Source organism: Neopelma chrysocephalum, unplaced genomic scaffold (genome assembly GCF_003984885.1).
Source record: "Neopelma chrysocephalum unplaced genomic scaffold, ASM398488v2 Primary Assembly neopelma1_63, whole genome shotgun sequence".
Lineage (NCBI taxonomy): Eukaryota > Metazoa > Chordata > Aves > Passeriformes > Pipridae > Neopelma > Neopelma chrysocephalum.
Genome location: NW_020897720.1, coordinates 7,564,723 through 7,592,327, shown reverse-complemented (window position 1 = coordinate 7,592,327; position 27,605 = coordinate 7,564,723). Strand labels below are relative to the sequence as shown.

The window sequence follows — 27,605 nt, the reverse complement described above, 5'->3', positions numbered from 1 at the left end:
TCAGGTCATGGCTCTGAGTGTGGTTATCAAGAAATAAATAAGCACGAGATAAATTTATTGCTCTGCTAGTGTTCAAAAATTCTGATTTTGTTTTTAGTAGGGATGCAGTAAAAGCAGTTGAGGTTTTAAGTGCAAATTAAAATTGAATTTTGTGTGAATGGAATTTTTATTTATTTTGGAAAAATGGTTCAGTTGAGCGGGGGGACTTGCATGCTGAATGCCACCTTGTTCTGAGGAGGTTGTTATGGTTTTGTGTAAGTGGCATCTTTGCATTTGGACCAACAAAGTGGGATTGTCCCTTGCCTGTGAGTAAATAAAAATTTCTGCAGAAAGTGAAATTTGCAAGCCCTCCTTAAATGTTTGTTGTTTTTAAAGAAGCCAGTGGAACTAAAAAAACCCAAACAACAACCACCAAACCCAAACAAGCAACAGGCTAGGTAATGTCATTGAATTCAACCCAAATTCCCAAATTTTAGCTGTTGAGGTTCTAATACAGTATTCACTCTTTGTGCATGTTGTTCTCTAGTCTTGCTTCATTGCGGTTACAGCTTGAGCTGTACAGGATAGAGTTTACATATATAAATTAAAATAGCCAAGTTGCATTTTGCATAGTGTGAATCTGTTTTTCATTTTGTGGATTTAGAAACTTCATTTCTGAAAAATGAATGCTGTGTTTATCAGATGTTCTGCTTGCAAACAATTTATTTGATAATATATAGAAGAGCACAAAAATAAGGCTGAAAGACGGACAGATCTGATGACCTGGTTTCAGTTTGAGGGTTTTTTGCTAGTTCTCTGACATAAAAAGATATTTGTGGGTATTTGTTTGTGAGAGTTTGCAAAGTTCTTGTAATGCCAACAGTTCCTCTCTTGCTGAAACAACTAGGTCTGATTAAAAGAGCTAGATTTAAAAAGAATGTGGTTTACCATTTAAAATGTGTGCAGATAAGCAAGGAGAAGAGTCTGTCCTCTGCTTCAGGCTCCTGACAGTGGTTTGTAATCATCTGTGTCTTTGTGTGTCTGTGGATTTCTCTGCACCAGGGATCTGGGTGAGATCATATCCCTTCTCTCTCACTTCCTCCTTCTGCCTCCCTCAAACCTTGCTGTTAGGTGCATTTCTGATTGTTAGGTTGCTGAAGTGCCAAAGGTTTCTATTGCACTGCTCTTCCATCCAATCCATAAGGAAAACTATCTTGTTTAAGTGAAGCAGGGTTGCCGTTAATCAGTTATTTTGGTGACTGAGACTTATCAGTGCGTTCTTTATTTAAATTAATGTGTGGATAATTCCTGACCTTGATAGAAATGCTTCAGGATGTAGGAATTACCCTAACTGGTGCAGTGTGCTCTCTTGGTTTTAACCTTTCAGGGTAGTTCATATGTACATATGAGCCCTGGAAAACTTTAGTACCCTGGAAAAGGGTAGTAAAAACTGGCCAAAGACAACAAATACCCACAAGCACTATTGATAACAGAAGTTTGGCCTGCATCATAATGTTTGCTGTATTTTTTGCTTGTGAATATTTAATTAGTGAGTATTTAACACTTCTGAATGATAATGATCCCAGATAAGAGGTAGTGTACTTTCTCAGGCATCAGTGTAGGTCAGATGCCTGTTTGCTTTTTACTGCCCTGCTGAAGCTGAAGGAAGACTGGAGTAGTTGGGGCAAAGAACAGGTCCCCAGCAGCACAGGCTGCCTGGGAATTTCCAACAGGCTTCTCCAACTGCTCTGTTTGACTTGAAGCTTGACATAAAGTACTGGTGTGATTATTACTCTGGTTTTGGCAGATATGGCGTGTAGGTGTTGTGGTTTGTTTGGGTGGGGGTTTTGGCCATATGGACTCCAGCTGGGCTTACCCCTTTGTCTGTGCAGGGATTGATTCCTGTAAGTTTTGTCACAGCAAGTGCAGGGTCAGCATCTCAGTCTCTCTCTGTGAATGCTTTTACTCATATGCGTGGTAGTGGTACTTTGTATGGAGGAAACTTTGGTGACCCTTTTGCTTGGCTTCAAAGATTCCTTAAGATATCAAGTAGATATAATTTTCTTTCCATTTTCTTGGCTTTTTTTCCAACTGATTTGGTTTTGATTTCAAAAAATATTTAAAACATGAGTATTTCCTAATGAGGATTAAATTTTGGCTTCCATCACAAGCAGTTAGTAATTTCACTTCTGAGCTTTGCTTTGGTGTTGTTCTTAGTCTCATCTCCTTCTTACCTTTCCACACAACATTCACAAGCAAAGGTTATTTCCCAATTCCTATTTTCTTTCCTTCTATCTGTGTCCATTCATTTCTCAGTGCATGAGTGTTGGAGCTGAGTGAAGTAATGAACCATGAATCACTCATATCTTTCTACCCTCCCTTCATTAAGAGCAGTACAGATATAAGAACTGACCTTTTAACTGTCTCTGACTCTCAGTCACTGTATGGGAACTGCAGCCATTGCTGCTTCGTTTGTGTGATCAGAGTTAAAGGACCTGGACTCCCCTGTGGTAGGAGCTGCATGGACAGAAGGATAATTCTGAGCTCAGAGGGCTGAGGTTGAAGCTGCTCTGATTTGTCTTGAACTGTAAGTTAACTCAATGAGGTTCAGCTTTAGCTGGAGGGAAGCAGCATCTCGTGGAAATTTTGGGGGGAGCTTTAGCAATACCCTTCCAGGCTAGTTCTGGGAGTACTTTTAATAGGGAGAATTTGCCCCAGTTGCTGCCCCTTCTTTGCAAGGGAAGAGGGTGAATAACCTGTTGTGTGATGGTGAAATGGCAGGAGTTGGGAGTGGTATGTCCTGGGCATTGTGCGCCTGTGACACCAACCATGTGGTTGGTTGTGTTAGTAGATAAATTCTTTATAGAATCATGGAATGGTTTGGGTTGGGAGGGACTGTAAAGACAGTCTAGTTCCAACGCCCCTGTGATGGGCAGGGGCACCTTCCACTAGACCAGGTTGCTCCAAGCTCCATCCAACCTGGCCTTGAACACTTCCAGGGATGGGGCAGCTGCAGCTTCTTTGGGCAACCTGTGCCAGGGCCTCACCACCCTCACAGTAAAGAATTTCTTCCTAACATCCAATCTAAACATACCCTCTTCCAGTTTAAGAGCATTGCCCCTTGTCTTGTCACTCCATGCCCTTGTAGAAATTGCCTCTCCAGCAGACCATTTGGCCCAGGCTATCCAGGTGCCTTCAAATGTCATCTCTCTCTCAAGTTTGTTTTTTTTTTTATCCTGATGCAAAAAGCTGTTGATCTTCAGCCACTTCAGCCATATCTAGGAGTGGGTTGGTTGCTCGTAGGAATTAGGTGAACTCCTTGTCATCTCTTTTTCCTGTTAGGAAAAAATAATGATCATTGAGTTTTAAGGAATAAAAGTTGGTTGCGGGGAAGGCAGTGGACTGACCTTCACCAAGCTTTCAGTTCTAACTAATAAGAAGTAAGTATGGTGAACAGCTTGTTTGTAATCCTGGGTGTAGATGGGCTGCAGGGAGAAGCACAGGAGTTGCTGCCCTGGCAATGAGGAGGTTTGAAGAGAGCACTGGAAGTTTATGGGGCACAGTTGTTGCTGCCTTCTGCCCCTGGCACTGATGATTGGGGCTCATGTACCTGGCAGTTCCCAGTGTGGTGAGATCTGCTCAGGAGATATCCCCGTGCTCCTGCTGCAGGGCCCTGGGCAGGTATCTGCTGCACACTCAGAGGAAAAAGCCATTAATGTCATTATTTATGCTGTATTGGTTAATTATCCTTTGGATGTGGCCGCCTCCTTTTATTTTCTTCCCTGGTTTTGATTCTGTCCAGGTCGTGCCTGAAACAGGCTTGGCAGGATCTTCCTCCCTTATTCTCAGAGGTCAGTGGCTTCCTTCTTGCTTTTCTCTGTCCTTGTACACAATTTTTTTTGCTGCCCCAGCCTTTCTCCAAAAGCATGTTCTGTCCTTTACTTCACTGAATAATGTCTTGTTTATAATTAAGTCAGGAATAAACTGTAATAGGACTTTCTTGGCCAATATTTCCACAATGGCTTTCCAAAGCAAGTCTGAGTTGGAAGTGTACAGATCTACAGTGGCTGTGGTATCTGGACAGATGGCTCTTTGGGTATATGAAGTTGAAAATGTCTGTAACAGTAGATATATCTCTGCCCCTTAGTGTGCAGTTTGGTCTTGCTGTGGCTCTGCCAAGATGGTCACATCCCTGCTCACTCCCTGTTGGAGTGTCTGCAGCTGTGCCTCCAGCAGTGCCGGAGGGGCTGGTGCTGCTCTGATTGTTATTCAGAGATGTCCAGTGCTGCAGGAAAGATGCAGACTGTGACTGTCAGCCTTGTGTATGTGTTTGTGAGCTTTCTGCTTTGTGCCACTTCTTCCAGCAAGATTAATGGATTGAACAGCAGCTTCCAATGACAGAGCCAAAAGTGGTTACTGGATAAAGGTTTTTTTGTCTACTTTTTAATGATGTAGTTATTTTAAATGTAGGAATATTGGTGACAGACAGTTGAGGACTGGCAGTATTATGTACCATAATAAAATATCTTCAAAATGTAAGCTTTCTTTCCTTGATAAGTTTCATTATTTGCTGTATGATGAGAATTTCAAGAGGGTGAAGGCACTCGGCTTTCTGATAGAAAGTCTCCTTCTCATGAAGCTGAGCACCAACGTTTGGTATTTCACTCAGTGATTTGCACACCGTGTTTGGCACAGTACAAATTTAAGAGGTGACTTTGCGGGTAGTGTTTGTGTCATACTGTTGCTGAACCTCTGCTTGTGACCCCTTCCACAGTGATCCTTTGGGTCTTGCATCAGTGGAGAGGGTTTGATTAAAAACATCTGCAAGGTACAGTCTTGTTTTGTCCAAAACCAGCACAAAGTGATCTGAAATGCTGTGTATTGTCTAGAGTTTAGGCTGTAGCTTGTCATATCTGAACAGCAAATTAATGCCAAACAGTTGATAACAGAGTAGACAGTACTGACTCCCTTTAGAACACCTAACAATACAAAACTGTGATGTTGCTGTCTATGGAGGAAGGCCCTGCCCTTCCCTTCCTCACTAAACAAGTTTCTTACCTGCTTTGGATTTCTTCGTTGTATCTCCACTGCAGTTACAACGTGGTACCTACCTGATGTGCAGTGGCTCACAAGTTTTCTTGTTATTTAAACACTTGAACATTTCCATCCTCTGAAGATGAACAGTGCTGTGATCAGATGTAGGGACTACATCTGATGTTTGTTGTGTTTTAAAAACTTGGGCTTTTCCTCACAGAGAAGTTACCATTAGTTCAGGGCTGAATTTTTGGCCATCAGAATATATCAGCAGTTTGATCTTGGCATAGTAGATGGTAATTGTAATAGAAATGAAATTTGCTGTATTCTGACCCAAGATGTATACGCTTTGGGGCTGTAATTTTTGCATCACACAGCAAAGGAAGAGCCTTGATGTACCTGGAAAGGGCAACAACTGCTGATTTCGCTCCTCTGCTGTTGTTTTTTTAAATGTTTTAAGTTTGAAAACTCAATAGCAAAATTTTTTTTCCTGTGGAAACATACAGGCATCTCTGGCAGGTTGGTGGTATTTAGGGAGAGTAGAGAGGAAAATCGTGTGCAAGACAGTGACCTGCTACAGTGCATCCTGTCATGAAGCTCTTCCTTGGAGTCATGGTGCTTCCTAATCTGCCTCTGCAATCCCTGTGGGGCCTTTGTGGTGGGTGATGATGAGTTCAACACCTGACTGCTTATTCCAGGGAAGGGAGAGAGCAAACCCCAGAGGAATGAGAATAGCTGCTGACTTCTTGGAAAGAGAGGTTTAGGCATTGTCTGAATAGTTTCTTGAAAGCCACCTTTTCATCCGGGCACCAGTGTGGGGTGTTGTAGGGTGACAAAGAGTTGATTTAAATGCAGACTTGCCTCGGGGCAGGGGTTGTGGATGTCCCTCAGGTGGATCAATGTGAATGGCTCTGGCAAATCTCCAGCGTGGTGGTTTTACTGGTGGTTTTACTGCTCCGTCCGGCTGACTGTGCTCAGGTTACAGTTGTCAGTAAGATGCACATCCATTGTATGTGTATGCACGACATCAGAGATAATCAGTTTGGATATACACGTGCCCCTTAAAGCCCAGGATGGAAATCTGTGTAAAAATTTGAGGCAAAAGTCACATTTACAGGAAGAATACAAGGTGGAAATGGACCAAAATAAGGGGGGTTTTGCATCTGAAAGTACATCTGCATTTAAAAAGCAGCAGTCAGGGCAGCGTCTCAGGTGCTCATGGATGTGGACGCTGCAGCCCCTGCCCAGTGCTGTTTTGCCTTCCTGTTCCTGATCTCCTGCTCAGCTGTAAGTTATTGTGTGGTTTTTGATGAGTGAGTGAGAAGAATTTCAACAATGTAGTCTGTAACATCATTACCTGCTTTTTTTTTCATGTGACAGGATTTATTTATCCTTTTGTATTTTCTTTAACCACATGAAGAAAACCCATAAAACTCAACCTGAAGCAGACTATACCTTTTATTAGAGAGGTCTGTTGTGTTTTTGTTGCTGGGATGTCGAACTGGGAATGGCAAGAGACGTGCCTCAAGCAGAGTGGTGAGCAGGATGGAGAAGTGAAGCGAGAAGGTGTGTGTTTGTACTAGGACAGCTTTAATGAGGAGCATATTGCTCCTGCTTATTGGCAGGAGAAATACCTCCAGCACTTCTTGGAGCTCTTAAATGCTGAACCCACCTGGAATGTGTTGGTGGGTGCTGCTAAACAGGCAGGATACGTCACAGCTGGGCATAGGGACTCCTGATTCCTGTGAAAACCTACTGTACCTTGGCTTGGCTCAATTAGTCACAACACACCAAACCTCTCCTTGGCAGAGGTTTCTGCTGGTGGTGCACATCCAGCCAGAGAGCAAATGGCACAGGATCTGCTCTCTGCTCTTGGACAGTGATACAGAAATGGCATTAAGCAGCCTTAGGGTTTGTGTGTTGAAAGATTTTGGTGTTCTCATGGTCACTGTGCAGCCCTGGGAAGCTGAGTGGGTTTGGGTGACTGTTTACAGAGTTGATATTTGTGAGCGGGTTTTGGAGACAGGCAAGGTCAGTGTGTCCATCTGTCTCCTAGAGGGGGGTGGCTGCTGTTGTGCTCCCTTTCTGCTCTGTAGTTTTGGGCCAAAGCAATGACAGTTTTTCTCATATAAACTAAACATTAGTATGTAAGGTGTTTTTCTGATTATGCCTATCTTTGGTTTCAAACACTTTATGGTGCATTTTTTTCCTGAGCACATCCAAGAAGTAGGAAAGTTACTAACTTGTACATCCCAACTTCCCCTCTCCCTCCAATTGATAAAACCTTACTTTGCTGTTCTCATCACCTTTCAGTCAGGAAAATTTTGCTGTCTCTTCTACTACTTTTTCTGGACGTTTCATCCTTTGAAATGAACAAATTGTTGTGAGTGAAGTAATGAGGGTTAATAGTGATTCCAGATATTTACAGTGCTCAAATGTGGTTTGAGTGCAGTCATTTACAAGAGGTCATATCCCTCACTAAAATATAACAAAAGCCTGCTCAAATCCTCTTATTGTTTTGTTTTTTCAGAAGGATGGGGAGAACCATTGTGTTCTCTGAAGGGGTAGGAGCCACTAAGTAAAAATAAGGACTTGCTTTTTAATGTAAATGTCTCTGCTGTCTGATGCAATCTGCATACAGGGGGGAGGCAAATCTCTTCAAAAGCATCTGAAGCTTTAGTGATTTCTTGTGTTCTTTTTTTTCCCTGAAGATCCAAGCCCAGAAGAAACCTATTCCAGTGAAGTATGAAGTTGGAGATCTTGTTTGGGCCAAGTTCAACAGACGCCCATGGTGGCCATGCACAATTTGTCATGACCCAGTGCTGGACTGTCACTCAAAAATGAAAGGTACTGTATCTACTCAGACTGCAAAGTGGAGGTGTTGTGTGTGGCAGGGTGCTGCAGTTTTTAATTAATTTTAAAAGTACTTCTGGCTCTTGAAAGGTATGAAGAAATAGACCCTACTGTGGAAGACCCAGATCCGTAAAGCAGTCCTAAATCAGGGAGGTGGCAGGAGGAAGAGGGGGCTGGGGCTGGTGGAAGTGACACAGATAGCTGTTGGACATGTAGGCTTTTCTTCACAGAGTATAGGAGGGATGAGTAGCTGGGCTGAGCTCAGGGTGGTGCAGAAGAAAGAGCAGCCTCTCAAAAAAGAGATGCAGAGAAAAAGGAGGTGGATCAGAGAGGTGCAACAGGTGACGAAGCAGAGCTGGGAAGACTGGAGTGTGTGAGGACACAGAGAGTTGGCCAGTCTTGGAGAACGGGAGGCTGCAGAGGGTGAGAAGCGGAGTGTAGGGTAGCAGCTGAATGCCTGAAGGTGTGATGGGAATGTGTGCAAGGAAGTGAAATTTTTTGGCTTTTGTTTGGCATGAGAAAGCAAGGGGCTGTTTATGGAGAAATACTGGAAAACCCTGGAGATGGAGCAATGTATATGAAAGTTTAGGGCATAGTGTGAGTCAGCTGAGTGTGATGAGGAGAGATGGAGGAAATATGGCAGAGCTGTATGTACTTGAACACAGGGGAGAGCCAGGAAGGGAGAGAGACTTACAGGCTCAAGACAAAGGTATGTGAGTGATAGAGAGAACAGAAGGGAAGTGATTAATCGTTTGCTTTCAGGATCATACCAGCTGCCATGGGAAGACTGCCACAAACAGAAAGGCTTAGTTGTTCCTGGTTTCCCCTTCTGATTCTTTTTGTTCTATGGGCACCTGGAAACCCTTTGAACTGTTGTCATCTGCCACTGACAGCTCTAGACCTGTGAGGTTGCCACTCACTGATGTATTTCTCCCCAGGATTTGTGGCCCTTGCCAGCATAAGGACAAGTGCTGGGCAGAAGTGGACTTTTTTTTGAGTGGCCGTCAGCTCAGTGTCTGCTGCTTTTTGTCTAGAGACACAAAGTAGCTTTTCCTACATGGTGCTCACCTCATCCTCAAGCCTGGTTGCTGTAGTCTTCTTACTTGCTATTTCTTCACCTTCCCCTTCATCCTTTGGGAGACATGCATCCTCATTCTAGAGAATATTGAATGTGCTGTTTTAAATAGTCTCTTTCCAGCTCTCAGGTCTCTGTTAAAGATGTTTCCAGAAGATATGCTGACATATATTCTCCCCCACATCCCTCCTTGTGACAGGATTTAATGTATATAGCTGTCCAGTATTCCCCTCTCAGCCTCTGTATGAGGATTTCTAATAAAGGAATTCTGCAGGGAGAAAACATGATATTAATGAATTCCTTCAAGGCCTGATCTCCAGCCACATGATGGACTCTCTCCTCATTGTTTTATCTGTGTTCAAACCAATGGAGCTCTGGGGAAAATTGCATTTTCCAATTGTGGCTGTATGTGATCTGCTGGTCTCCTCTTCCCAATGCCAAGGTGGCAGAGTGGGTGGATCTGAACTCTGGTGCCTTTGGGCAGGTAGAGCTGCTGGGCTCTGTATGCACTGTAGGAAAAAGAGCCCTCCTGCCTTGGCTCTCTGTTGCCAAGGGAACAAGCCCTTCAAAACAAGGCAGGTCGCTTCAAACTTATCACTCGTGCAGAAACCTCTTCTCTTGGGTTTGAGGAATGATGTTTTGTTCAAGGCAGTTTACCTTTTTTTCAGCAAGCTTTCTGCTCAAAGATTTTTGGAGCTGGAATTTTGAGGCTCAGTGGCTCAAGTCCCAGTACTGTGAATGGGATGGATGAAGCCTACCATCTTTGTCCGTGGTTTGATGTTGGTCTGGTCATTATTTATTATCCTCTCGGTGGTCTTTGTCAGAATCTCACTGTCAGCATCTCTTGAGGCCAGGCTGCCACACTGTGCCGGCACTCCTGGAAGAGGCATCACAAACCAAATGGGCTGAAAGTCTAAGCTGAATGTTCAGAAAGAGAGGGTTAAGCATACATTGCAGCAAAATGCAGGGAGAACTTTATATCCCTTGTTTTCAAGCCTTGTTTGCTCTGTTCTAATGCTTGTGACCTGTCCTTTTTCACCAGCACACCCAGTACCGGTTCAGTTCTTACTTGTACCATGTCTGTTCAACATCCTTGCACAGAAAGCACCTTTGAAAAATCTTTGAATGTGTCCTTACAATTGAATTTCTTCTCTTATTCTGCACCTTTGTGCCCCAAAAATGGACTCATTGCAACTAATGTTTTGTCATGTTGCACCTAATCCTTGTAGTGTGTGTGCATGTGTTTGTTTATATGTTTTGTGTCCTAAATAAGAGTTTGTTTGGTATCAAAGCATTGAGCAAGATGGGATATATTGTGGTGGAGGAGACTCAACCTGTGTGAGTAGATCATATCCAGAAGGATGTCAGTTCTGGGTGTTGCCAGCACCATTGTGTTTTCCCAACGGTCAAGTGGACTGGACTGTTTAATCATTAATCAGGGAGTAGCAGAAAAGAAATGTCCTGCCTGGTATGTTGTGCCTCTCAAGGAAAAAATATTTAGATATCTTTGTCATTTTCTTTGCAAACAATCTCTGCTCTAGGAAGATGACCCATCGTTAATCTATTGTTCATAAGAAAAAAACCCAAACAACTTAAAAACAGAGAGTAGCAACACAGAACATAGACAGCAGGGATCAAAGGGGTCTCCCTTAGTTTTGAGCAGAAATCCCCCGAACTGGCATTCATTTGGAAATGTTATTAAGCAAAATGTGATTGAAAATTATCTGGCAAATTTTTACCACTTTCTGTGATTGTTTTTGTGTGTCTTTATTCTGTTATATGCAAGGGGTTAATTATGTTGAATTTCTCAAAGTAGTTTCCAGTGGGAGACCATACCGAGAGTACTATGTGGATGCCTTAGGAGAACCTTCAGAGAAAAGCTGGGTTGCTGGGAAAGCTATTGTCCTCTTTGAAGGAAGACATCAGTTTGAAGAGCTGCCTGTTCCCCGGAAAAGAGGGAAGCAAAAGGAAAAAGGCTACAAACATAAGGTGAAAGATCTGTTTTCTTCAACATGTTTTTGATTCTTTGAATCTGCACAGTACAAAATATTCCTTTATGCCTGGAATTGCACTTTGACAGCTTTCTTCTGTGAGATTGACTGCAGCAAGGCAGCGAGGGAGGGGATTCTTTGCATCCTTACATCAAACATAGTTTATAAACTGCCAGGAGTTTTTAGGCTCTCTTCAGTGCCGGGGTGTGGCCTTCTATTGGCCTGGACATTCTGGGAAGCAGAGGAGTCAGGGCTCTGTTGGTGTGGGATCTGTTCAGCAGCACAGCTATCTCCTGATGTTTATTGCAGCACTGCTAAAAAACTTCCTGTGCTCTCTGGCAGCCCCTTTTGGCTGATCTGAAGCAGAGGTGGAGTTGCACGCTTCACTAGATCACTGGCTGAGATAAAGCAGTGGGGTTTTTAGCCCTGCTTCAGTAATTCTCTTTATAGAAACCTGTTAGGACTTATAATTTGACTTGGAAAATGCTTTGTCAGGGAGCCTGTGGGAATGAGTTTTGTGGCTCATCGCACCATCCCCGTTTCCAAACATAACAGTGCTGAGCAGTTGTAGCCAGTTAATGTAATGTGACACAGGGGTCTGGTCTATGTCTTTAGGAAGGTGACTGGAGAAATTAACTTATTAGAATTGCTGAAGTGAAGAACTACACCAGCTACTGTGTTACTGTATGAAAGCCCATAGTTACACTAGGCAGTGATGTCTGGTTTTTCTTTTTCTCTTATTCTAGAGCTTTATAACCTTTGTTAATGCAGAATCATCAGATTGAATGTGCTCTTGCAGATATGAGTCCCTGGTTGCAATGCTCTCATTTGGTTTTCCTTTTCCAAGGCCATTTTTGGTATCTTTTTTAAGGACTTCCCTCCTTGTGCTCACAGCCCCCCAAAAACAAGTGACATTCTTGCTAGTAACTTTTCTGGTTCAGAATTGCTTGACTGGAATCTTGTTCTATATGTAAATGAAGTGCCAGCAAGGCTGCAGTAGAGGGAATCAAATGTTTGTTGCTCACAAAAATGTCCAGGTTTTCATCCCTGGAAGCAACAATCTGATGCAAAGCTGAGAGTATGTGTCTGGTTTTCTATCAGGATTCATAAAACTTTTTTGAGCTGCTGAGATGAGATTTTGTTGGTTTGGGTATTTTTTAAAGGAAAAGTCAGAAAATTTGAGTTGTTCCTCCTGCCTTGGAATTGATTTTGATTTTAAGAGTAGTTTTGAAACCTCTGATTTGCTATTGTGCAGCCAGAAACTGCACAAGCACATAAGAAACAACTTTCTTCCTGATTTTGGGTGTTAGCAGAGGTTCCTGTCCAGTATAAGGAGGGATTTTGTTTTTAATAAAGGTACAGAGTTAAAGCTGGGAGACCTCTCAGCAATGAACATCATAAATTTGACAAAAGTGCATCTTAGATGTGTGTGGATCTCATGTTTGTCCCAAGGTGAGTTGATGGAGAGGGCAGATTAATTCATGCTCTGAGTTCAAGGGATGCAAGAAGAATCAAGAATGAGCAAAGCAAACAGGTCTGCTCAGATATTTTGTGGAAAACAATGCTGCATTTGCCTTGAGAGCCTTGTTGGCTGTTGCTTTGCATTTATGTGCCAGGGATCCATACCATATGCATTCCTCTTACAGCCTGTGGTGTTCAGGATGTGTTGGGGTTCCAGGACATCTGGTTCCTGGGAGATGTGTGGTTGCAGAGACCTTTTTGCTATGTTGGGATGCACAGAGATTTCTTTTATGCTCAGCAAGAGTGCAGGGTGCTTACCCAGGAGCAGTGCTTCCTGTGTCCTCTAGACACAGTCTCAGGGAATCCACGTGATTGTCTTAAAGATGCAAAATGCAGGAATGTCCCTCTGTTCTGTGCCTTGTGCTCCTCAATTTCACTTTTATCTCATTGGGTACCTGCTCAAATATTGTCTATTTTTTTTTGTCTCCAACTTTTTAAGGTTCCTCAAAGATTTAAGGCTAAATGGGAAGTCAGTGTTGGACAGGCAGAAGACATTCTTCTCGGAGGGCCAGAGGATCAAAAGTGCAGCCAGAACTCCAGTGAGCCGGACAGTGAGAAGGACATGCAGTCGGAATACTATACCAATGGCCCTGGAGCAGAAAGGGACAGGCAGCTGAACGGCTGCTTTAAATCCTTGGCGTTTGACTCCAGACACGCGGCCAGTGAAAAAGGAAAATTGCACATTAAGCCACATGTGAAAAAAAGCTCTGAAAGCAGAAAAAGGACTAGAGTAAAAAAGAGCAGCGTGAGAGGGGAAGCACCTAGGGGAGAAATCAAAGACAAAACACCAGAGAGCATAGTTAGAAACACAATTGCTGGGGACCTACCAGAGAAACACGCGTCTCATGAACTTCGCCGGATTGCCAACAGCCTGACAGCATCCAGCAGCACCAGGGAAAACCATTTGCTTTCCTCATTTGGAGAAAGACGTTTTGAAAAGACACCTTTGAAACCGGACTGTGAGAATCGTAAAAGTGATACTCTCAAGAACACTCTCCAAGGGGATTTGTTTTCCAGCCCATCTTTTGAGAGAGAGAAGAGCTCCCTGGGCATTTTGTGCAGTTCTAAATTACAAATACATTATTCTGCGTCTGATGCTGGTATTGAGAAAAAGCAAACTGAATCGGATTCATCCTCTTCCCTCTCCGATGGTGGGGACAGTGATGTAGATACCATGGACCAAAGTTCAGAGAGAGCCTCTAGTGCTCTTGAAGTTAGTGATTCTTCAGATAAAGTGGAGAAGGAATTTCCTATGACGTCAAGTGGAAACATTAAACTTTCCATGTATCTTTCTCAGAAGAGCAGCAGAAGGGCCAGGAAGAAGTCATACAGAGATCGCAAACCTCTGGGAGGTTCAGTAACCAGCAGACTTGATGCTGAATTTGCAGATGAAGAGCTGGAAGTTGGCTTCTCTGATGCTGAGATGTCATTGATGGCTCTTGAGTGCTCTTCGAATGTGAGAAATGACAATCTTTCCCCAGCAAACAAGCACACTACCCCCCAAAGTGTCTCCAAGGAAAGCTCCTGGCCTACTGTTGCAAATCAAGCAATCTTAAAACCGAAAAGCGTGAAATTACCCCGAATCAGGAGTATAAAATGCAAACATAAAGAAAAGGTTGGTGGGTTGGAGCCTTCTCTTGCAGAAGAGGAGGGTGGTGTGAATTGCTGCTCTTCAGATACCAAAGGTTTCTCTGGCCTTCAGAGAAGTGGAAAAGTTGATGGTCAGAAACTATTAAACAACATGCATGAGAAACCCAGGGATTCTGCTGAAATCGAAACGGCTGTGGTGAAGCACGTCCTGTCAGAGCTGAAGGAACTGTCTTACCGGTCCATGAATGATGATGCCAGTGACTCTGGCACTCCAAAGGCCACAGTACCTTTACTTTTCTCTTCTGCCTCTGGTCATGGTCGTTTGCCTATTGAACCAGATTACAAATTCAGCACCTTGTTAATGATGTTGAAGGATATGCATGACAGTAAGACAAAAGAGCAGCAACTGATGACTGGTCAAAATATAGTCCCATTTCGAAATACCAGCACAGCTGATGGTTCTGGAAGCAATTCTGCGAGTGGTCTGAAGTCTTTGTCTATTGTAGGTCCCCCATATAAAATAGAGAAAAATGGAGATTGTGTCCAGGAAACAGTAAACCCAAACTCCACTATAAGCAACTCCTCATTTTCACGCAATCCTCCAACCAAGTTGACGGGGATTGGTTCTGGTAAAAGGGAGCCTGCAAGTGCTGCTGTTTCTGGGACAAATGGCACAAATTGCGTGTCCAAACGCAACTGTTCAAAATCTAAGCAGTCATCTAAGCTTGGAGATAAAACAATTTCAAACAGAAAGGACTTAAAACCAGGAGGGCCAAGTAAGTTGCTAAGTCGGTTATCCAGAGATTCAGGAGAACATGCATTCCGTGTGCATGGTTCGGTTACCAGTCCTCTAGGTAATGAGGCAGAAGATACTGAGAGGAAAGAGTGTATTGATTTAACAGAGCATTCAACTGATGAAGACTCTGCCTGTTTATCTGATGACAATTTAGGTCGTATTGGAAGGAGACCTGAAGCTGGTAGAAATGTTGAGAGCTGCAATTCTGCTGAAAATGGGCAGAGTCCAGACTTGGATTCAGAGGCAAATAGTGAGAGCTCTCTTGGTGATGAGTCTAATGATATAAATCACGTAGCACCCAAAAAGCGATGGCAGCGTTTTAACCAAAGCAGTGCTAGATCTAATAAGCACATCAGTAGATCTAGGGAACAAGGAAACTTGGAGAGTGCCTTTGGCCTGAATTCTCGTGGCTTTTCACTGAAGGGAAATGAGTGCTTGGGACGTAGGCATTCCCCTCATTCAAAGGTGCTTGAGGGAGACCTGGCAGTTCAGGACTTTGAGAATCGTTTAGACTTAGTTGATAAACATTTGAATGTATGTGGTAAGCCAAACACCAGTGTGATGGACTCAGAAACAAAGCTTGGCAACTTTGCTCCCCAGTCTGAATTCTCTGCACAAGGTAAGGGAGCTGGACTTGCGCCAGAGTGTGTATTTGTATACATTTTATACTTTTTCATTTAAAGGATAAGTTATGGAACGTGGGGCTGTCTGATAATGTGGAGATGTCTACATCTGAGCAGAAGAAAATGTACCTTGAGTTCTCTGTAAGCATGGAGAACAAAGATGGATTGTGCTCAGGTTATTGGCCAGAAATACATTAAATACATTACAAATCATTAGTTTCTGCACCATGAAAGGTAAAATGAGCATCCTTCTCTGAGCTTGGGATTTTTTTTAAACTTGCATCTTTATAATGTGTTCCTTAGAGCCACATGCTTGGTGTTAGTGGGGTAGGCCAGTGCTAGAAAGTTGTCTGAAACTAAGCCTCAAAGGCTGCTCTGATTTTATCTTTTGTAGTGCTGTTTGACATAGTTTGTCTTTTTGATTTGTTCTGTAGAATCTCATAAAGATTATGTGTTTGGGTTTTTTGGGGAATTTTTGCATTTCAGTGTGAAATTTTACTAGCTGTTAATAACAAGTTGGAGAGCCCCACAAATTTCCTAATTTGCAGCTCTGGTGTGGCTGCCTGATGGGTGAAGAGGAGAACAGAAGGGAGGGAAGCTGCCAGGAAGGCTGGGCTGGAGATGGGTCTGAAAGATGGCAGAAAAAAATGAGGCAGCAGCATTGTAAGGGAAGTGACCTAGGAAGGAGGAGGCCTTTGAGGACCACAAGATTAGACAGCCCTGCCTGTCCCACAGTGGTGGGAACATTTGGTTAAAGCCAAAGGAAGAAATAAAAAGGTGTGTGCAGAAGGAATAGGGCCAACAGAACCACATTTGACACATACCATCCTCAGAATCCACGTGAACACACATTAATAAAAACAATTAAATTAAATTTTTGCATACATTTCACCAAACTTAATTGCTCTAATCTACTTGCAATGTCATAAGTTAATAGAACTCGTCAGAATTTTGAGCCTGTGTTATTGTATCACTTATGTGTTCCCTCAGTACACATGTTGATGTGTGTATTTTGCTCTTAGTGGTTACTGGAGATTGCCTGCACCTATGATTCAATGTGGCAAAGGCAGCTCCTGGCTTGGTGGCTGTGGGACCTGCCCAAGGCAAGTCACAGCAGGCACAGAAAACGAGCCCATAGGGTGTAACAAAAGGGGTAAAAGTTCTGGTTTTAGATCATGACCAGCTTAATCATTCACTGACTCCTCTGGTTGGGTCTGTGTGTTTCTGAGGACTGAAGTTTCCACAGAGCAGTTGAGAGGATACACATTGTTCTGGGCTCTGCCGCAGGAGCGTCACAGCCGAGGGAGTGAGTTCCTCCTCCGCGCTGAGATCCAGCCGGGTTCTCATGGCCTCATGCTGGTTTTGCAGTTGAAGCATCCCTGCAGTGTTGCTGTGTGAGATGAAGATACAAGTTTGCAGAGAGAGCTAGAGAAGAGGAGCTGCTGAGAGGCAGTAAAGGCAGGAGGGTAGTGGCAGAGGAAGGCAGCAGGCTCCTGGGCCAGATGGCGATGGTGAAGAGGAGTGTACACTGTCCTGGTGCTGCACACAGGGGTGCAGCAGTCAGAGCCTGGGTTTGCTTGCAGAAGTGCCAGAACAGCAACCGCAGTGTAATCCAATTCCCCTGCCCTAAATAGCACGTGAGTCCCGAGAACACCTGCCCTTTGTGGACAGATGTGCCATGGGGAGGCACTGGAACTGCTGTCTGGGCTGCTCTAACATCCCCAGTGCTGGTGGTATTGAATAAACCTCTACTGCGGTGAAAAGACCATTTCTATATGTTGGGCAAGGCCAAGTACGTTGAAAATAGAGAGACCGATGCCGGAAGCTGAATTGGCTGCAGCTTACAGAAGAGGAGTTTCCTCTGCTTGCCAGTGCTTTGAGAGAAGATATGACCCACCCTTGTCTGCAGCAGGCTGAGTTTCAGTGTAAGAGATCACAACAGATTGCAGTCACAACTGTGCAATTCCCACTAGTCTCAAACTTTAAAGTCTTCATCGTAGTTAAATGGCAACACTTGGCATGTTTTTGCTACAAACTCTGTGATGTGATTTAAAGCAAATAAGACGGAAGTGAAGATTAGTGGAATTTGCTGACGTAAAACAATTTTATAGTTTCATCAGGTATGTGATTTACCACTGCCAATCAGACTGCATTTGGGATTCTTGTACAGGATTCCCTTTGGGAACAAAAAAAGCAGTTAAGCCAGGCCTTCTGGCACAGTGCTGTGTGCTCTGCTGCATGGCTTTGGGGCTCTAAATAGTTGCGTGCTGAGGATACTTGCCCTGTAACTGGTTATATGCTGAAATGTGTGTTTTACCCAGACACCTGTGCAGTGTTAATAGAGGCTGAAAATAGCTGCTTTTGAGAAAGTTGTTTCTTTCTTCTCTTTTGGCTAAGTTTGACATTTTCATGCTTGTTTAACCACAAAGCCACAATAAAGTGTAGCAGTCTTGTCCAACATCCCTGTTCTGAAGCGTTGCACTGGAATGCTTTGTTTTAAATGCTTCCGTTTTAAAGAAGAAAATGCCATCTCCTACAAATTAAAAGAGGCAAAGAGAATATTTGCTGTTTGTTCCTAAATTTCCAGGAGACCACAGATGTTTTCATGAATAGGAGAAATCTTTGGGCAGAATTATTTAGTGATTTTGAAAGCTAAAAAAAGGAGAAAAGTCGGAGCAATTCTGGAATGGAAGAAAACATAAATCTTGCTTTTGCAGCTTGTTGAGTAGAGATGGTGTAGAGTGTCAGGGCTCTTTTTTTAGGAGCTTGCCATGCATTGGGGTGTTGAGGTGGTGTATCATGGGTGGTTAGGTTGCACTGAGGAAATACCTGTTCCTCTGTGGTGGTGCTCTGTTGTGCAAACACAAACGACGTGAGCCCTGAAGAGCTCGCAGTCACTGGCTCCCTGATCTCATTGGGGAATAAATAAAGCAACAAATGGGCTTGCAGTAGCAGATGGGGAATTTGTAGTATATGAAAAAATGCCAGGGAGGAGAGGAAAGGAAGGAGTTTAACTTAATTGTTACTTGTGATACCAGTGACTGAACTGCATTAAGGGAAAACAGTGTTTTCCTGTGCTCAGGCACTGAAACCAAAGGATTTTGGGTAAACAGCAAAAGCGTCTGAGTTGCTGGTGGTCTTTGGTTTTAGTAGAAGTACTGCAAAAAGGTTAGATATAGTTTGTAGGGAGATGTTGGGTGAAATTTCAGGAGCCCCTCACTCTAATGTTTTTTTTGATTTCTTAACCTGAACTGCTTGAAGTCTCTTGGGTCCTTAAAAACCCTACCTGCCATGTCAGGATTGTGGAAAATAGGAAGCTCAAAAATTTTAAGGCTGTATTGTCTCTTCCCACATGGACCCTCTGGAAGAGAAGGCAGGAACAACTATTATCCACAGATCGTGAGGAGAGTTTTGCCTTGTGATAGTCTCAGAAACACAGTCTTGAAGCTGCTTTCCTTTTTCTTAGCACATTCAGAGAGGAAGCGCCTTAGAAAGCCAAGTAAACGGCTTCTGGAATATGCAGAAGAATATGATCACTTGTTTGCACCCAAGAAAAAATCAAAGAAAAACCAGGAGCAATTGCAAAAGGTGGGTGAAGGCCAACATACTCTTTGTGGTTATTGCTTTGGGGCTCTGGTCTGTGTGTGTTTATGTTCTCGGTGGCTGAGTGTTCTTGCTGTGTGCAGTGCCATGCAGGATGAATGTTTTCACCAACATGTTTCACCACGCCAGGTGAATTCTGTGGTGAGGTCTGAATTTGAAGGAGGTCTTCCTGCACAATGCAGTCCTGACAGAGGTGCCCAGCGGGGGCCGAGTTCTTTGGTTTCAACTCCATCTTCAACCAAAGAATCCCCTCCCATCCTTGAAGCAGAGTGTTCCTTCTCAGAACTAGGATCCCACTCCACTGATCACAATAATCAAGTTCCAGAAGGACCTTCAGATATTCCAGACCTGGTGGTACTGTCTGCCTCAGATGCTTCTGAAGTTTCTGCTTCTCCAGATGCGGAAGAGGGATTCCTGAAATCAGGTGAGTGGAAGGTTGTGTGATTCTGCTTTCATAAGTGAAAGTGTCACAAGTTCAGTGGAAAATGATGCTTGGGTCAGTGTGAAAAGGTCAGTGTCTGTCAGTCTGTTTGTTCTTGCTTTGCTTCATTCTCTGACTTTCTGGTGCTGAGAAGGGAGAGAGGGCAGGTGCAGGGGGTACCCAGTGAGCTGGTACTGTTGGCTTTCTGTGGTGTGTGATAGTCGTCTGTAGGTCCTGGCACAGAATGCACCTTTGTCCAAATGGATAGAGCCCCAACTCCTTCGCTGAGTCCTTGCCATCTGTGCTTCCAAACAGTGGCATTCCTTTAGCGTGAAGGTCTCTTGCTGCTGTTAAAACCCTTTGGATGAACGTTGCTGTGCTGAGGTTGATACGCAAAGTCTAATCTGCTTTGCACGTGGGGTGACCTTTTGGTCTCCTAGTAAGCTCAAGGAGTAGTTGCAAAAAATTCCCCCCGGAAAAACTTTTTCCTTACAGGCTTTAAACACCTGTAGAAATTGTCAGAAACTTGTGTGAGCAGCAAGTCAGGGCCTTGGTTTCCAGTAAGGCACAACGTACACAGGGCGAGTGTGGTCTAATGGGCCTTTTCCCTTTCCAACACTGTCAGTCTCGGGGTCTGCTCTGCAGTATGTGCATCTGAACACATGCCCAGGGTTAAAGCCCTGGTGTTCTGCCTGTGCTAAATTGGAAGGAACGCTGTTCTGTCCTAAAGGGCCTGCGGTCAAAAAAATTAAACCAAACAAACAGGGGTTATGGTCGCTGGGAGGTCACTTAGCCTGTCTTGTGTGAGAGAAGAGGGATTGCCTTTGGGGTCTTGTGGATGTCATACAGAAATGTCAAGTTTGAGTATGAAATGGTGCAGGTTACACCTAGGGTTTTTCTGGGTGTCTCTTCTCAAGTAGTTTTAACCAGGATTGTGATCTTCAGCCTGTCTATTACAGTAGCATGAATGTTGGCCTGAGGCGCATGGGAGTGGAGGCAGGGCTGTGTTAGTGGTAGGACTGGCTTATGCCAGATCAAAGGGTTTGGGAAATTACAATCTGAATTGAGCTGCCAGGGTGTGTTACCTTCTGGCAGTGAGTTCACGGTCTCTCTTCTGTGGGTGGATTTTTTTTGTATTACATATTGGGGTGAGCCTGAAGGTCATGTCAGACTGAGGTCCATTTTTATTGAAGTTGTACAGAAACTGGTAATTGGCATCTCTGCCCGAGGAGCTTATGATCCCAAAAAACAGGGTGAAGCAGATTGTTTTGAACTGTTGGCCGATATTTACTTAATGATCTTAATCTGATTGAAGAGGAGAAAACCCTCATTTATCTGATGTGAAGGATTTCATTGCAGGAAGCTTTGAAGGCAAACGTCAAAGGAAGCCCACGAAAAAGCTCTTGGAATCCAATGATTTGGACACTGCCTTTATGCCAAAGAAGGAGGAGTGGACTCCCCAAAAGAAGGTACTTTCCTTCCAGCTTTTTTGAAAACTGGATAGAAAACAAGCCTAGACAGCTTGAATGAGCCACAGTGCAATGGGATGTGGTTTTCTCTTGGCTGAGGTCCAGGAGCAAAGGTCCACCCTTCCCAAAGGTGCTGCTTGCTGTGTTGTGATGAGGAAATCTACTGTTCCCCACCCCTCCCCACCAGGGTAGTTTTGGCTGTAAAATCTCCTTTCTTTATTGATTTTTATGGAAAAGGAGTCATCTGGTTGCTGGCTGGGAATGTGTGAGCAGAAGTGTTCTTGCGCAGAGGCTTTCTGTCATGTTGCAGTGTGGCTTGAGCTTGAACCTAAGGCTTTGTCCTTTTCCATCAGATTCCCTCTGAGCAGTGTTTCCTTCCCAAGTGAGCTGATGAACGAGCATAAGTGCAAAGCTTGTAGCAGGATGGAGGCTTGAGTTGAATCGTGTGTAGGATACAGTGCTTGGTTCAGATTTTTAAAGAAAATGCTGCTCTTTCCTCACTAAATACTCAATATTCAGTGATAGAGTTTGAAAAAAAGCAACTTGTATTTATTTCATGTGGGGTATGCGCACAAGACTTGTTGCCACGGTTCTAGGGTTAAGTAATAACGCTTCCTTCTTTCATTTGTTTTCTGTGTGGCACAGTTTTAGTACAGTTATCACAATTGCAGTAATGCAGAGGTTGGTATATTCCAGTCTTAGACTCTGTAAGAGTGTAAAGCCAGAGAGTCTCTCTTCCCAGCACCTTACAGGGCTTTGCAGCCTTTTTGGGAGAGCTCTGAAAACAGTGGACGATGCTGGTGAGCGCAAGACAGAGCAGATGACTCAGCATTTCTCCGAGCCCAGAGACTGACCTTTACATGTGGGATCTATCACACACATAAAACAAATGTTTTCTTGTAAACTCCCTTCTGACTGATGAATGAATTCATGACCTGAACTGTAAGTTACATGTTGCAGTCATTCGTGAAGGCTGCGTGGCTGAGGAGTGCACACCTCTGTTCTGCATCTGGTGACTTGACTCTCCTGTGTATTTGTAGGGTACTGGCCCTTCAGAGAGCGACAGCTCTGAGCTCTACTCACCAGCCCACTTTCAGGACCTGGGAGAAGGTAAGTGAAGGCAGGGTTGGTGGGACAGGCTGTTGGTGACATTTGGATCAGTGCCTGTGGTACTCTGTGTGTGTGTGTGTGTGTGTGTGTGTGTGTGTGTGTGTGTGTGTGTATGTATAAGGACTTGGTGGCAGATGAGAAGAAGTACTGAGGCTCTTTATCTCCAGTATAGTTATGCTTTTGATTTCCCTCTGGAAAGTGAAGAAGTGTATTCATGTTTCCGTGAGAAGCTGTTCACTTCTCATTGATAGTCTGTGTGCTTGAAGGGAGCTTGTCAGCACAGGTCCTGTAGCAACATGCTGTCTTTTGCCTGATGACATGCTGTGACCAGGCCCAGCAGTGGCTCCCTGTCCTGTGGACAGCTACTCCTTTCCCTCCTGCCTTTGAATCCCATCAGTATCAGCATGAGAAGGTTTCTGTTGCAGTGCAGGAGGAGGTAGTAATGAACATTTGATTAGCAGCGTGAGCTTTGTGTTGGTACCATTTCTTATTTTCTGCTGGGTGGGCTGTCTCAGCACAGTGATGCCGTTCTGCAGCCCAGCAAAAGGATCTTAAACCAGTATGAATTTCCTCTGAAGGCTGCAGGGCAGAAGACAGAGTACCTAGAGGCTGGTATTGCCCCAGTCCTTAGTCCCTCAAAGAATATAGAACCCAGCCTGGAGCTCTCAGAAAGGGGGTAGGACTTGCTGGTGTCACCTGTAGCAAGGGAATTATTTCTGCATTTTCTTTGAATGGTCTTTCTGGTTCATCCCAGCTTCTGAAAAGCTCTTGGAGAAACAGCGGAAGCGGAAGAGACAGCGCCATACCACTGCTGCAGTCCATTCCAAGAAGGAGAAAAATGAGGAGGGGCTGGGGGAGACTCCACACTCTGAGGTACTTACAAGGTCTTCCTACACGCTGTTGTCCCTATGTCCTGTCTGTACTTCCCAGGGCACTTGGCAGAGCCTAGACCAGGGGATCCTCGGCTGTCTGGCCAAACTGGAAGTTTGTCCTACTGATGCAATTGTATGGCTGAAGATACCACCTTGATTTAGTAGCTATTTTATGATCAGTGCTTAACTTGGGCTCTGTTTTTAAACTGCTACTCAGCTAATTCTCTGGGGGAGGTGCCGTTCTGAATGGATGGAACCAGGTTTTGCCTGGCATCTTGCTTTGCACCTCAGAAAATCAAACTGCTGTGAAAGGTCTTCTCTGGTGGTGATGGTGGGAATCTTGCCCTTGCACCAGTATGAAGCACAAGAACTAGACTGGTTTTCAGCTCCTTCTGCTTGCACCTGCACACCAGGGTGAGCCAAGAACCTCCTTGAGAGGGCTGGGGGGGAACTGTTGACTGCTCACAAGAGCCTCTGATTGTGTTCTGCCATCCAGCAGAAAGGGATAATTGGGGCAACCTCCTGCTGCATCCCAGCAGGGTCAATGTACAAATCTCTCTGACAAACACATTTTGCCTTTTAGGAATGAGCCAGGTATCACCAAATGTAGGGAAAGCAAGACTTCCTGGGACAGGCAGGACACCTCTGGTCCTCTCGCTATCGCCTCCCACTTCCAGTGGCCCAGGTTCAGCAGCAGGCAGGATAGTCAGTATGTATTTTAGGAGCCAGTTATAGATATATATTGTTGTATTTGTTGTTACACAGCATCCAGGAGAGCACAAACCTCACACCACTTTTAACAGTTCCAGCCACTGTACTGCTTTTTGGAAAGGGCATTTCTGATGAGGTTGATAATTTGGGGTTATACCCCTGGGCCATTGAAGCCTTCCTGTGCTGGTGTTGATGCTCTTTCTGAAGTGTGCTCATCTGACATCGTGTTTCAAAGCAGACTGTACAAATATCTTTGCCAATGCTGGGGAGAACAGTTAACACTGTCTGCAGTTAAGTCCCCACTAAGAGACTGGCCTGGCTCTGAGGCAGCAAATTCTCTCTGAAAAGAGGGGCTGTTCAGAGCAGCAAAGATCTAGGCCATGGGTCAGAATCCTGCACCCACCACTCATTGCAGAGGAAGCCCAGTTTTAACTGCCTCCAGCCTTAGACAACTGTGTTGAATACTTGAAGTTAATTACAGTGTGAACCATGCCAAACAGAAATGTCACTGCTTGGCACCTTTGCCAGCATCTGTTTCTATGTGATTGTGTCTCTTGAGCTGCTGTGGTGAGAGTGTTCATCCCTTGGCTTAGGTGAGCACATGGGTTTTGGTGAGTACTGGGATGCTGTGGACATGCAGTTGTGCTTCCAGGCAGAATTGGGACCGTGCTGGTCCCTCGGTGACTTTGCACACACCAGGCAAGGAACTCCACTTTGAGCTCAATGGTGCTAGAAGAAATAGATGATCTGATGATACAGCAGTGAAGCCTGGGACCCAGCTGCCTGCCAAGGAAAAGAGGGCAGAGGAAAGCTTGTCAGCCTAGGCTGAGCTAAGCAGGTTTCTCTGTCCTTGCCTGTCTGTGGAGCCAGGAGTGCAAATTTACAACATCAGGGCAGTAAGAGACTGAGAAAAGCGTATGGAAAATGCTGCTGAAATGGTTGTCAAGGTTCTAAGCCAAGGTCAGGCTGTGCCAAAGAACAGGCCATGCTTTTGGGGATGTGCCAGACACAGCAGCAGGGATAGCTCTGGAAGAAGACCAGGGATGAGCCCTTCTTTCTGCAGGAGGTATGTAGATTTGTAGTGTTGCAGTGCTCATGCTGGGCAGGGGAAGGAGGGGGAACAGTGACAGGTCTTTTGAGTGATGGCCGTGAGTGGAGATCCCCTTCTCCCTGTTCACAAAGGATGGGCTTTGCCCATCCTGCCTAGTTCTGATGTTCCTTTCCCTATGCAGTTCTGGGAGCAGTGTTAGAATAAGGCTGAGATCCTGGCACGTGGAATGTGCGGATTGACCAGCTGTTTTCAGACCTGAATTGGATGTGTTTAGGCTGACAGAGCAGGGCTAGAACATGCTGTGCCACCCTGGGCAGTGTGAGCCTAGTTGTTAAGTAACATTGCTACTAGCAAATGCTTTCAAATCCAGAGAGGGAGCTGCTGATTAATGTTCTAGGACTCCTCGATCCATTTTAGTGTCCCATTTCATTAACACATGAAACATGTTCATCAGGGTTCAAACCAAGGAGTCCTGCAGCCGTGGAACTCCATGGTCCTTTAACCAGGGGAGAAAGCGACCAGAAGGATGGAAAGACAAACCAGTTCTAAATCCCACATACCTCTGCCTGTAGCCAATCTGAGTATGTCCCCCTGCTTCCAAAACACTACCTTGAAGCCTTAGCTACAACAGGAAGCTGGTGCCACTGACTGCATGATATGTGGTTCTTGTTTACCAGCACCCTGCCCCTCCTGACAGGGACTTCAGTGACCATGAGAGGGGCTGAGCTCACTGTGTCTGTAACTCTGGGGCCCCAGCACAAGCAGAAGCTATAAGCCGACATTGTTTGCCCATACCAGTAGCTGATTAACCCTGCACTTGTTCTCCATTACAGTGACCCAGGGTGTGACTCTTGGGGATGGTCCTGTGCAGGGCTAAGGGTTGGACTTGAGGATCCTTGTGGGTCCCTTCCAACTCAGTATATTAAGAGATTCTGTGACCTGTGAAAGCCTGAGATCACTGCTGGGCTGAGCAGAAGAGGAAGCACCTATGTAGGAATAGGAGGACCTGTGCTGTAAGCTGTCCTTGGAGCACTGGTCACCAGTGCTGCTCCTGAAGCATTCCAGGAGCCAAAGCAAGTGTTTGGGCCAGAGAACTGCCCTGCAGCAGGCTACATAATTCCTAGCAGAAATACAGCTGCAGGATGAGAAGTATTGTAGCACTTAACCTGGAGAAGATGCATATAGAGGCAAAGATGGCTGTTATGTTCTTAGATGGTCTTTTTGCCAATGCTGTAGAGACCTTTCCTCTCCCTCTGCCAGGGCTGTGTGGTAGGGTGGCAGCAGCTTATGTGCTCCTTGTCAGTATTCCCACAGGCTGCATCGCTGCCAGCCTTCCAACAAGACTGTGCTGATAGTCAGTGAGGCTGTACTCTGTAAGGTGTGTTAGACTGGCAGTAGTTTGTAGCTGAGACTTTGCTGCTTTTTTTTTTTTGTGCTCAATAAAGGCAGTTTATACCATTCATTTTTGTATTGTGTGCTTTAATATACCCTCATTGCTTCACAGAACTCACGTGGCTTTAAAATGTCCCCAAATAAAATCATACTGCTCCATTCAGGGAACGGGGGAGAAAGACAACAATGCCAGGCAAAGGAAGCATCGTTAGAACAAAATACCAGCTCCAGGTTCTTCCAGCTTTTTAGAAGATCTTTATGTCCTTGCTTTGCCCCGACTTAGAATGTTTTCAAAAGGCATTCAGTTCAGCTTACAAGCTTTAGTAGCACCACAACTCAGACTTTCCCATACAGAAAGTGGTGCAAAGCTCCCTCTTGTGATCGTTTGCTGGACACCCTGCACCAAGCAGGCTTGGAGGTGTGGGAGTGATGTCTGCTGCCTCTGCCAGCAGCTTGAATTCCTTACAAGGTCTCTCAAGTGTACAGTTTGTGTCTGTGTGTACACTGGGTACAGCTTAGTGACCCAAGAAGGAACTGACATCTATGCACTGGTCTCACTCAGCTAATTGCAGTGAGCTGAGATGTTAAAAAGTGGCAGAGTCCTTAAAAAGTTTTTGCTCAAAGCACTTAGCTGAAGGCATCACTTTGGTGGAGAATTAATGGCTCTTAAGTTGTACCCACTGGAGTGGCAGCTGGGGCTGGTGAGACCACTGAAGTGTTGTTCCCTAGACTATACCCAAGAGGGCTCGAAGTTGGCAGGATGGTGTTTCCTAGGTCTTAGTTGCCTGTCCTGACAAAATCTGTGCCAATGCTGCCATGTGTAGCTCCAGGACAGCAGTATCTTGTGGTAGAAACAAGTGTCACTAGGATACCTGCTGCTCTCCTTCCCTCTAACTCTAAAGTGCTTGGGCAGGTCCCATGGGCATGTCAGATATCTTGGGAAGCCTTGTGGCAGGATCCCTGACTTGGCCCATAAGGGTGCAATTGGGCCTTTATAATTTGAGATCCATTGTCTCCACAGGATGCTCTTCCACCAGTACATGTTACGGGCAGTGCTGTGACACTTGCACGGGACAGATGCTTGTGGGAGACTCCAGGGTGTAGGTGCCCTACTGTGTTGCTCACTTTTGGATTCACAGAATGTGTTGAGTTGGAAGGGACCCACAAGGATCATTGAGTTCATACCAGGCTTTGAATAGCTTCATGCCTGTATTTTACATGGGTTAGGACATGCTGAGATGAATGTGGGGAAAAGTGTAGTTCATTTAGTGAGTGACAGCTGCTATGAAGATTGAGGTTTTTCATTTCTGTTTCCAGTACAAGTAGAAATTGGAATGCTTCTCACTATTTCAGCCTACCTGATTTGTTTCCATTCAGGGCATGAATGACTGCTTGCTAAGAGAGGGGTTATGTACAGGAAGATAATTGAGTGTGTATTTTTAAATCACCTAATAAACTCAGATCCCTTTCCTTAAGTCTTTTGGTGGAACTGTATAGGGCATGTTCTCTCCAGG

The 27,605-nt window shown here is 44.7% G+C and overlaps 1 protein-coding gene across 2 annotated transcripts in view; it reads left to right on the top strand.

The window, feature by feature from the left end:
* Window positions 1-27,605, top strand: part of NSD1 (nuclear receptor binding SET domain protein 1) — a 58,612-nt gene that overhangs the window by 9,234 nt on the left and 21,773 nt on the right. The window contains exons 3-10 of one of the 2 annotated variants that reach the window (XM_027682953.1): window positions 7,725-7,860; window positions 10,758-10,930; window positions 12,893-15,458; window positions 18,929-19,050; window positions 19,195-19,489; window positions 20,846-20,955; window positions 21,996-22,065; window positions 22,820-22,938. In XM_027682953.1, the coding sequence (XP_027538754.1) occupies window positions 7,725-7,860; window positions 10,758-10,930; window positions 12,893-15,458; window positions 18,929-19,050; window positions 19,195-19,489; window positions 20,846-20,955; window positions 21,996-22,065; window positions 22,820-22,938 (3,591 nt within the window). Of the gene's footprint in view, window positions 1-7,724; window positions 7,861-10,754; window positions 10,931-12,892; window positions 15,459-18,928; window positions 19,051-19,194; window positions 19,490-20,845; window positions 20,956-21,995; window positions 22,066-22,819; window positions 22,939-27,605 lie in introns of both variants that reach the window. The other variant, XM_027682954.1, reaches the window with a different exon arrangement.